General features: G+C 41.4%; 1 protein-coding gene across 1 annotated transcript in view; it reads left to right on the forward strand.

Moving 5' to 3' along the window:
* CLNK (cytokine dependent hematopoietic cell linker) overlaps window positions 1–12389 on the forward strand; it is a 164923-nt gene that overhangs the window by 139980 nt on the left and 12554 nt on the right. The window contains exons 16-17 of the mRNA XM_023253310.2: window positions 4500–4633; window positions 8637–8714. Of these exons, the coding sequence (XP_023109078.2) occupies window positions 4500–4633; window positions 8637–8714 (212 nt within the window). The remainder of the gene's footprint in view (window positions 1–4499; window positions 4634–8636; window positions 8715–12389) is intronic.

Below are 12389 nucleotides of genomic sequence, written 5' to 3' on the forward strand. Positions count from 1 at the left end.
TGGGCTGGGCCCTATGAGTACAGAACAGAGACAGCTCTGCCCTTCAGCTAACCACTACTTTTGCACCTGCGATGCTCCTGCATCAGTTTACTGGGCAGGTGTCCATTCTACTGAGTGAAAAGTCATTTCTGGATCACCAGGGCTCAGGAGAAATTAGCTGCACGCAGAACCACATAATCCCGGCACTCGTGTTTTCAGTCTAGAGGGTTCTATGAAGCTTACTGGTCTTAATTTGAATGCCTCAGCCAAGGTACATAGCACTCTTCATGTAGAATAAGTGAAATCTAGACCTCCATCACTGTAGACATTATCTTCCTTGTTTTATGAGAAAGGAATTTGGGAAATACTTATTCTTAATAGTTCAGCTACTCCTTGATAAACAGACTTGGCTCAATTCTCTGATAAATGATTTCAGGCTAAGCTATTAGGAGTCTGATAATTCTGCACCCAACAATTCCAAAATGGGGGGGTTCCACACCACCAGACGATTCCTGACACCAGTTGGGTGACCTACAGTTCAACTCTCTTCTGACACTACATGGAGTCCATAGATTCCACATGTTAAGGGTTCAATCCCACAAGATTGCACCCCTCCCCCCCACAAGCCTGTGTCAGCCAATCACATGGCCATTCTGACCAACCGGCTGTAGAGCCAAGGTTCCAACAAACCCTTCCCTAGGTTCAATTAATTTGCTAGAGTGGTTCACAGAACTCAGCAACATTGTACTTGCTGGATTACCAGTTTATTATAAAAGAATACAAATAGGCCACAGCCAGATAGAAGAGTTTCATAGGGCATTGTCCTGAACAAAGGAGCTTCTGCCCTTATGGAGTTTGGGGCACTGTATGATGGCACATGGAACTGTTCTGGATCACCAACCCAGAAACTCTCTGAACTGCATCCTTTGGGGCTTTTTAGAGGTTTCATTACATAGGCACAATTGATTAAATCATCGGCCACTGGTGACTGATTCAATAAGCAGTAGCTTGTGTTATTTATTTTGAGTGACCAGTACAGGTCAGACACTGTACTAACAGTTTTAGATACAGAAGAATTTTGAAATATTAGTATTATTGGTAACAGTGTGATTCTACAACCCATGCTTATTAGGCTACACTGCCTCAAATTTTATTGGCCACCTACATAGTGTCCTCCCCAAAGTTCTATTTACTCTGTGTCAATCTGTTCATTAATGTGACCCTCTGTTCTCCAAATAGGCGAGCCCTATTTCGTGGGGCTATAAAACTCAAATGCAGTTTTATGTGAAAATATATAATATACATATATGTATGTACATATGTGTATGTATGTATGTGTACATATATACATATATATTTGTGTATGTGTGTATATATAATATATTAATATTATGTTGTTATTATTATTAATAGGTATATTATAATAATATAATATGTATAATATAGGTATATTATATATGTATTAATGTGTATATTATATATGTATATATAATATGCAATATATTATATATAATATATAATAATATATAATATATATAATGGTGTATAATATATATAATATCCAAAGATTAGCTGCCATTATTTTAGAACAAAATCAGTTAAATCGTTGCCCTGGATTCTACGCTCAGAATTTCATTCACTCATTAAACAAAGATCCAAAGGGGCTTCAGGGGAAAACGGCAAAGGCAAAGTTGTTCTGTTTGTTGTTTTGTTTTATTTAGCTCATTCTCTGCATAGACTACAAATGCATATAGCTATTTCCAAACACTCTTTTTCAAGTAGGACTCTTTAAATATTCAAGCAAGGCACTCAGAGTTGAAATATAATAAATCCATTGCCACAGTATAATGAAAAATTTATAATCACTCAACACTATTATGTAAACTACACACACCAAGCGATAGAAAATGCTGAGAATGGTTATTTTCTTTTCTCAAGTATGTTCTTACTATTTTGATCCATGGTGGAAAGACAGTTACGGCCATTTCAGTAATAAGTCTCTATTGCTTCACTATAGTTTAAAATAAAGTTTTAAAAGCACTTTTTAAACATTACAATAGCACTTTTAGCTTTCTCTTGGTTAGGATTTGCCTGGCGTACAGTTTCCATCTCATTAGTGACTGCTGTCATATATAACTGTACATTACTGGAATTTTTAAACAATTCTGCATCTAATTTATAAATGCTTTGTTTACACTTTTGATATTTATTGTGATTACTAATCTTTTAGATCGGTTTTTATATTATTTTGTGCCTTCTATTTGCCCTACTCTTTTTGACCGTTTCTTTTCTTGCCAGAGAGTGGGTTCATCTCTTAATTCCCCTCCCTTTCTCTCCTTTGGAAGTCACACATTCCAGTTCTACTCTTCCAAGGTGACCTTTAACATTTTAAATAAAAGAATGTTTGGATTTTCAAAATCTGAAGTTCATATCCTTTTCCCAAGCAATACAAGAAACTCAGAATGCCCTAATTCTAATGGTATGGATTCTGCACTATTTGGAAGTTCAAATTCGTTATTTACAAAATTTGAAAATCAGAGATGTCTGTAGCATGATTCCTATTTTTAAGGTCATAAATTGGTGGGTGAAATTAACTTACTATGATGAATATAATTTAAATGTTAAGTGATCAAACATTTTTCAACAAACATTTTTGTACACTTAATTCCCTATAGCAAACATTCTCGGTCTTAACATTAAAAGCCACAATCCTTGGAACCATTAAAATAGGACATAAAATGCTCCAGAAGTACTCTGTTCTTCTTCATAAACTTAGATAAAAATTCAGCTTTTTGATGACAAGAAGCAGAATAAATACACATATAACCTAAATGTTACAGTAACTGGCATGTAAATATTTGCTGACATTATATCTAGTATTTTGTTTCAAAAATGTACTGTCAGAAGTATCCCACTTTTTCAAAGTTCTTGTTCAGCTACTAACCAGAACTATAACTTTAGTTATATTTTGTAGACTGAATTAAGACTATACAGCTTATAATTCTGCTTCACACCAATCACCTTTCTTCCATGTTATATTATTGCTGTCCACTATTCCATTTCATATTGTTTTCATATTCTCAAGGCTTTATGATTTTTATACAGTTAATCCTTGCTTAAAGTTACTAACGTATTTACAAATACCTTTGCTTAGTGTTTCTCCTAACGCTTAACTCCTTCCTTGTGGCTCTGATTTCATCTTTTATTACTGTTTATGGGAATGCCATGCAGTGAAAATATATTATTTTCATTGAGGCATAAGGAGGAAATACCACATTAAACCTTGACAAGTGGTAGTATCTTAAAACTTAGGTACCACATGAAATCTAAACCCCTTTAGTGAACTTTTTGTATGGTTACTTTAAAATCCATTGGTCTACCTTGCTCTTTTAAAGAATCTTCTATCCAGGCATGATTTTGTAGCATTGTGCATTGGTCACTTGGAAAATGATTCCCAGACCTGAGCAGATCTTTCCAATGTTAACACATTTTATTACATAATAGTTTATTAAATCACATTTGCAAGTAACACCACCAGTCTCATCAGACAGGTCTAACTGTTGTGTATGGTGTTATACAACAGTGGTAGATACAAGTGTTTCCAAATTCCAGTTTTCACTAGGAAAGTCTAATTTTATAATTGGCAGCAAATACTGCCAGTTGTTTTCCACAAAGTGACAGCCTCCCTTGGTTCATTTTCTAATAAAATACCTACCAAATGCCTAAGTCTGAATAACATATTTTATCTGTTAGTCATTCTTTTAGGTTAAAAAAGTGATATTCCAATAAAAGAAAAAAGTTATTCCTTCAAGTTTAAAAAAAATACCGTTTTCCAAGTTGAGAACAAGCTTGGCTTGTTTCAGAAACTGAGCAGAATTCGTTATGACCAGAACAGAGTAGACAATGTAGGATGGATTGGGGGGGATGGATGGATGGGTAGATAAGATTATTCAGGCCTTATTGAAAGAAGTAAAACATTTGGAATTTATTTCAGGTGTAAAGGAAAGCATGTAAGCATTTTTGCCAGGAGGAGTAGCAAAGTCAGAATTACATTTTTTTTTTAAGATTACTCCAAATGTGGAGCACCTGGGTGGCTCAGTCAGTTAAGCATCCAACTCTTGATTTCGGCTCAGGTCATGATCTCATGGTACATGGGTTGGAGCCCCTCATTGGGCTCTGTGCTGACAGTGTGGATCTTGCTTGGAATTATCTCTCAGTCTCTTTCTCTGCCCTCCCCTGCTCACTTCCTCTCTCTCTCAAAACAATAATAATAATAATAAAGAAACTAATAAAAAATTTTTTAAAAAAGATTGTTCCAGATGCCCTAGAGAGAAAGGGGCAAGAGAACTGAAGCAAGAGAACAGTCCAGAGGAGATCACCCTCCGGAATGAGAGGACAGTGGCGTAGACCAACAAGGTGGCCCCAGGCACAGGAAGGAGTGATGAGTTCCAGCTCCTGGTTGGAAGGAGGCGGCGTGAGATGATAACAAAATCATATTTGTGTGTGAATTTCCTTTTCAGATCATAAACACAGCACCCAGTTCCATCCTCCCCAGAGATGTCAGTCTCCAGCCCGCTATGGCCCTCAGGAAACTTTGCCGCACTGTAAAAACACAGGCTGGAGAAAACCTTTCCCCACAAGTTCTGATGAAAAGGTAAAACAGATACTTCTCTGCAGTGTCTTTCTAGATAAACCTAAGCATCTAAAGAGAGCTTTAGTGAATAATACCTAGAAGGAGATCATCATGACCAGCTTTAATTTGTTTCCCCTTCTGGCTGCATATTACTGGCTTTTAATATTTTCTATGGGCTAATAATATTTCATATTGCTCTTTTACCAGTCTTTAATTTGCACACTCTCTGATTCTCAAAGTGGCTTTTTTTTTATTACTCAAAAAAAAGAGATATCTAGGACTGTGTTTTATACTTACTAGCTGTTCAATAATCTTTCAGGACCAGCAGGGATTTATACACTACAACCCTTTTCTTTTTTTTTTTTTTAATGTTTATTTATTTTGAGAGAGAGAGTGTGTGTGTGACAGGGGAGAGACAGAAAGAAAGGGAGACAGAGAATCCCGAGCAGGCTCTGTATTTGTCAGCACAGATCCTGATGTGGGGCTTGAACTCACGAACCATAAGATCATGACCTCAGCTGAAATCAAGAGTCGGATGCCTAACCAATGGAGCCACCCAGGCACCCCTACAATTCTTTTTCCAATAAAAGACCCACATGTCATATACTCATTTCATTTGAACAGTCCAACAACTATTGTTTGAGCACTTATCATATGCCACACAATATGCTAGAGGATATGGTCCGTGCCCAGAGGAGACGCAGAGCAGGGAAATATGATGCTAAGAGATAATAGATGTACTCTCATTAGTCCTTCATCTATTTCCTGGTCTCTTTCTAAAATATTCCCCATCCCTATGATCTTCTTGGACCACGTTGCACTTAACATTTACTACATGGAAAGCGGGGCATCAAAACGTTCTTTGTAGCTTCCATGCCCTTCCCTCAATTACCTGGTAACACTACTTACTAAAGGCTTTCACTTACGAGGCACAGAAGTATATGCTTCTTCTGGGTCTCCATCCCGCATCCCCATGTGCTTGGGATCCTGCTATGGAGCTTGCAAAAGGTTTGAAGCAGAAGCAGAGCATCCAAGATACCTCTGGTCCATTCCTATAATCCCCACGGTACCCTAACGGTCTTTTGTGGCCCTTGTATTAATTTCTACCTTAATTGCTACAAAAGGTCCCCATACCCTTAAGTTAGACTTTGGGAAACTTTTACACAGACTACCGTGACTTCCCCTTTTTATGTATCTGGCTTCCTTTCTCTCTTTCATCTGCTTCAGGAACACAGGAATCCCTGAGTTCTCTCCAAAATCACGCCCCTCCCAGATCCTGGGCTCCCACATGCATGGGGGAGGCTTGCAGTGAATCAGGACTTCCGTGATGGCCAAACAATTTCAATCCACCTTTACAATTTGTGACCTACCCGTGTATGACCAATAATAATGTTCCCTTATTAGTATTCTTTGTATAGTTGACTCTTTTTCCACTTTGTATCGCTGCTCTAAATAGAAAACCAGTGTCACATACCATGGAGAGGAAGTGACCTTAAAACTAATTGCAACATTCCACTTCTGAGTATATATGCCCCAAAGAGCTGAAGGCGGGGAATCGGACAGATATTTGTACACCCATGTTCATAGAGGCATTTTTCATAAAAAAGCCAAGAGGTGGAAACAATCCAAATGACCACCATATATATATATATAAAACTATTTATATATATATATATATATATATATATATATATATATATATATATGAGAGAGAGAGAGAGAGAGAACAGTTCTAAAAAGAATGAAATTCCCATACATGCTACAACATAGATGAACCTTCAAAACATCATGCTAAGTGAAAGAAGCCAGACACAAAAGAATAAATCCATGAAATCCACTGCTATGAGGGCAGAATAGGCAAATTCATAGAGATGAAGTAGAATGGCAGTGGCCAGGGGCTGGGAGGTGGGGGAGGGGGGGAGACGGGGAGCTCTTTAATCTGTCTAGAACTTCAATTCGGGATGATGACAACGTTTTGCAGGGAGACAATGGTGATGGTTGCAAAGCAATGAGAATGTGCTCAGTGTCACTGCATTATATACTTAAAATGGTTTAAATAGTGAATCTGATGCTATGTATATTTTGCCACATTTTTAAAGTCCTTTTAACTCAAACAGAACAAAGCCATTAAATTATAGCAAGATCTCTTCACTCGCTAGTAGCTGTCAGCATAAGGATGGTTCTTCCATTACTGGGGAGGTTAGAAATGCCAGAGAGATATTAAGGACATACTAGAACAAGAATGAAACATCCCTCCTGAATTATCCAAAGGTCTAAAAAGACAACTGAAGGGGCTGCTTCTCCCCCAGGCATTTCTGACTTATTTAAGGCTGTGTTTGAGTCCCACCTAAACTCACCGGCCAGCACTCATGACCACACCTGGACAAATAAGACCATAAAATCTCTAAGCGCTTCCAGTTCGAAAAAGTAAATAAAATCAGAATAGATGAAATGCACTGAGCCCTGCTAAGCCCCTGAACTGGCTGGCAAGCCTTCCAGAAGCAGCAGACCACTCTGTACGCTGGGAGCTCACACTTCTGAGGCAGATGGGGCTCTCAGGCTCCTTTCTTTCTGGATGGAGCCTGTCACATGGCTTGGCGGGAGGGGAGCAGAGCTGGTCCTGCCTCTGGGCCTTCCCAGTACCCACTCCCCACTGGGGGTAGGCACTCCGTAAGGGAACTTATTCCAAAAGGGGTCTCAAATAAGAGGTGACTTTGATCCCCAACTTGATGGAAGAGAATGGCAGGGCTGGGTGAGAGGAAAGGGGAAGGAGGGGGAGGGGGAGGGTTTCCGGGCAGCAGGGCTGGCTCATGCCAAGCCCTGAAGCTGTGTATGTCCAAGGAGCAGCAAACACATCTGGCTGGCCTGACCACGTCCTCATACTGGAGGGTGGTAACCAGTGAGGTTGCACAGTTGGGCTAGAGTTAGCTCACGCCTCTCCCACCACGCACGCTTGGTGTACCCATTGTTGTATGTGCTGGGAGGACCAGAGGCGCTGAGACAACAAAGACCTGGCCCTTGCCGACCACGTGACAGGTGCCGACTTCCTGAGCCTGCTCCGTCCAGACACGCCTACGACACAGGATTGTGGCAGGGACGGATTGGGATAATGAATGAAGAATGGCCTTGGAGATGCTAGACTCATGCAGGGGATTGTTTGATGTTATTATCCTTGGATCCCAGTACAGGAATTGCAGATCTATGGCACAGCTCTCTGACCTCCCTTCCTTCTGTTGTGGTGCGTTTTATAATCAGAATAACCCAATTGGCATAATAATGTATCACGGTACAGGGAGAAAGCCGGACAGACTCAGGTCTACCACTTGTGACTTGAAGCGAGTGCTATAAAGATGCTCTCAGTCTGCACCTTTCCTTTCCTTCCCCTGCTTTTTTAAGCTTTTTTTTTGTTTGTTGTTGAGAGAGAGAGAGATAGAGAGAGGGAGGGAGAGAATGAGTGGGGCAGGGGCCGAGAGAGAGGGGGAGAGGATTCCAAGGAGGCTCCGGGCGGCCAGCACGGGACCCAACGCAGGGCTCCATCCTACAAACCATAAGACCATGACCTGAGTGGAGATCGAGAGTCGGATGCTTAACTGACTCAGCCAGCCAGACGCCCCTCCCCTGCTGTTTCTACAAGGACGAGGCCCACACTGGCTTCACCAACGATACGCATCCAACCTTAATCAGCTTCCGCAGGCGCAGACTCACAACACAGTGGTAGACAGAGATTTCTTATCCATGTTGAGCGTGGTGCCGAAGGGCCTTCCTCAACACCTGGGGTGAAATTTCTGGCTCCTTTTGATGGCAGACGGACTCTGTGTTGCCAGTTTCATAATTCCTAAGCCGTTAGTTACCTTTCCTGTGTCCGTCTCCAGATCCAGGGATGGAATTTTTGTAGTGCGTGTTTACTAGAAATCAAACTGCGATTTGGCACGGGTGGAATGAAAGTACACTTTAGGTAATTGATTGCTTAAAATTAATACTTCCTTTTGACCCTAAACTATTCGTCATTTCACCTGCACCGCAGGATGTCCCGCAAAACAACTGGTACGTTGGAGAGCACAGTCGCCAGGCAGCGGAAGAGGCATTAAGGAGGGAGAACAAGGTAACGCCTGCTGGAAAGCCCACCTCACTGTGTCTGCTGCCTCGTACGGTCTTCTGATACGGCTCTGATGCACAGGCCTGTATCTCTCGGTGCTCAGGAGGTTGTCATTAAAAGGGGGACTCGGCTGTGTCACTGATTAGTCGTGACTGCCTCTCATTCCAAAATGTCTTTCGGTCCAGTTTTTATTATTATTATTATTATTGTTAAGTGAGAACAGTAAAAGCAGCCCTTGATTTGGGAGATCAAATGTGGAAGCTGGGGTGTAAGTGGAGGTCACCATGGAAGGTGCCTTCCTTCTGCTTTCTTCCAAGTTCATCTCGTTACCAAAGGTCTGCCCAAGGTACAGGTGAATCTTTATGTCTCCTGTCTTCAGGAAAGGTGCAAGGATCATGAATGCTGTGATAGGAGACAATAGGTGATGCTGTACTAACCACCCAAGATCTCAGTCGCTTAGCACAGCAAAATAATTCTTGCTCACGTTCCTAGGCTAGAAAGGTTGGTGGGTTGACCCAGGCTGGTGAAGACCACAACTCGGTGTGTGGTCCCACCAGTCACATGCTGGCTCTTACCACAGCCTCTCAAAAGGAACATTTATCTCTGCTCATGCTTCCTTGGCCAAAGCAATTCATACAGCCAGGTCTACCTTCCAAGAGGATGGGGAAGGACAACCCCTTTTGACCAAAAGGAGAGGGGCACTGAAACACTTATGAGCAGACCAAATGACCACCACAACCATTATCACAAATAGCAAATAGTTATTAAGCAACTATTCTACTATGGGCAGATCAGCCCTACTTGATTGTGAGACTATCTCAAAAGTGATAGACAGGGTCTCAAGAGTGATGCCACATTGAAATCTCTCCTCTGCTAACCAGTACAATGCTTGGTGTTGAATGAGGAAATACAAAAATGAACACACTCATTCATTAGTAAATGGGTCAGTAAATGATAGGTCCCCAATAAATTTTAATCAAATGTAGCTCTCAGGATTGATACTGTAAAATTAAACAAGATAAATTACATATAAGTTTCTCGGGTAAATACAATAATGCCCCCTGACAAGAGGCCCACATCCTAATCCCCAGAACCTGTGAATACATCACCTTACATAGAAAAAGGAATTCACAGAAGTGATTAAATTAGGAATCTTGAGATGGGGACACTGTCTTGTATTATCTGAGGGGATTCAATGTAATCACAAGAATCCCATAAGACGAGGTAGGAATGTCAAAGTCAGACGTGGGGGCCGTGAGTCAAGGACCCCTGGCAGCCCCTGGAAGCCGGAAAAGGCAAGGAAATGGATTCTTCCTGAGAACCTCTAGAAGGAACCCAGCCCTGTGACCCCTAGATTTTAGCCTGGAAAAACCCATGTCAGAATTCAACCTCCAGAACTGGAGGAGAATCCATTGTTTTAGTCCACAAAGGTCATGGTCATTTGTTACAGCAGCAGTAGGAAATTAAATGGTTGCCAACATAGTCTCCTGAACCTATTAGAAATAATTGGAACTATCTGATTGTCTAGGTGAGGAAACTGAGGCTAAACCAAGGTGTTGGTTGTAAAGGAAAAAGCGGCAGAACCTGTATTCAAGATCAGCGCTCTCTTCACAAAATCACAACTGCCTCTAGGAGCCATTTATAGTTCTTTACATTCAAATGGGGAGCCATAGGTGATGCCTTGGCTACAGGGTCCTCCCTTCCCTGTCCCTGGGGAATCCCACCATGGCTGACAGCTGCTGGGTACATGTGGGAACAGGCTGCCAACTCCGACCTTGCCTCTTCTTCTTGGCTATCAGTACCCAATGAGCCACAGTGCTCTCTGAGCCTGCCTCCCACCAGAAAAATTACTCTTAAAGACCTGCTTCCAGGAACCGCTGCGTGGATGGTTCTAGAAGAGCAACGTATACATCACATAACGTCCTTCCAGAAATATCTGGGCACTCCGGCAAAGCTCCTTTTGCTTCCCTTCTGCCTCCTCCCACAAAAGCACTGAGAAAAGAGAATCTCAGTTGGATAACTGCATATTTTCCTGTTCTGTTGGGCTCCGTTTTGTCAAAACGTGTTTCCAATTAATGACAGATAATTTCATTTAAGTTGCAAGATTGCCCAGATTCACTGTGACAAACTCATTGCAGAAGTTAAGATGATAAATCCAAAAATAGTGACGTGTCTTGGCCTCCTCTCCCTTTCTGATCTTGGGCAGTGTTCTGTGCTCGAATCTTAAGGCTTCAATTACGGCTGAATGTTTGAGGCCGAACAAGTTCCAGAAAATTCCTCCATCCCACTTCATGTACTCAGAGGCTGATTCATTTAAAGAGCAAAGATTTGGGCTTAGCTTTTAGGTACTCTACTAATTAGCCGTGATGCATTCGTGGATTCACTTAAGCAATTAGACTCTATTTCCCTTACCTGTAAAATAGGAAGAAAATAACTTCTCACGCTTTATGTAAACACCGCGTGAAATAATGTGTGTAACATGCTTAGCATCGTGAGAGCGAGTCTCGATAAACCTTAGCTACCATTATCACGTCACTAGTTTTTTTAGCATTATTTATAAATTTAATATACTAATAGTATTATTACATAATATTACAAGCATTGTTATCAAGATCTATAATACTATATTAGTTATCTGTAATATAGTTATAGATCTATAGATATAAAACATAGTCTGCATAGAGATAACTATATGTAACAGTCATAGGCATAAATTATTATATAGATCTATCTCTATAAAAAATAGTGCTGCACCCACCTAATTAGATGTAGCCTAATAGATCATTTGTACTCATCTACGTAAGAATCTGTGCAGTTACAGCTAGAGACTTTTCAGTATTTGTCATCGTATAAAAGACAGCATGTAACCACAAAACCAAGTCTTGTCGGTGTGTTTCTGTTCGGGAGAATCGCTCCATTTCCCACCCATTTATGTCCAGACAGACGTTCATCCTGAGCAATTGCCCAGGATATACCTGGTCCCTGCAGTCTGCCTCTTCGCAGCCCTCAAGCCGTTTCACGCTAATCGACCTTTTTTTGGAAATTCTCCGTCTCCTCCCTTGGCTTCTGTCGCACAGAAGCTTCTGGGTTTCCTCCTAACTCCCAGATATCTTCTTAATCCTTTTTTGCGTCCCCTCTTTCTTCCCTTCACCTGAGGCTATGTTATCCCCTCCCTCACATATCTACTTGTGCTGTCAATGACTGACGCCCCACCTCTCTTTTGGGGACCCTTGCCCTATATTGACATCTCCCGACCAGAGGCCCCACTTATTATGCTAAAAGCCTCTCCTGCTAAAGCCTGCAGTGGCTCCCACTGTCTCTACAATAACACCTGAGCATCAGGCAGAAGAGGAAAGATGCGAACATGGGCAGGAGAAGGAAGCCCCTCTGGGAGGGGAGGTGGAGGGCTACTCCCTGCAGATGGGGTGGCCTGGGAAAATGCTGAGTTCCCAAAAGCAAGACAGTGCCCTTGAGAAACAGTGGCTTGGCCGAAGCCGAGATTCAGGACACAAAATCCCTAAGACAGGTCGGTGCATCTATCCATTGAACATCATACTAAGGTTGTAGGCATGGCATAGAGGACAGTCGAGGACGGTGGGAGATTTGGAAGAAGGGGATGTCATAATCTGACCGGTATAGTTTTCAGAAAACAAGACCCCTTGATCATATTGACATTCGATA

The sequence above is a fragment of the Felis catus genome, chromosome B1 (genome assembly GCF_018350175.1).
Source record: "Felis catus isolate Fca126 chromosome B1, F.catus_Fca126_mat1.0, whole genome shotgun sequence".
In the NCBI taxonomy this organism is placed as follows: domain Eukaryota; kingdom Metazoa; phylum Chordata; class Mammalia; order Carnivora; family Felidae; genus Felis; species Felis catus.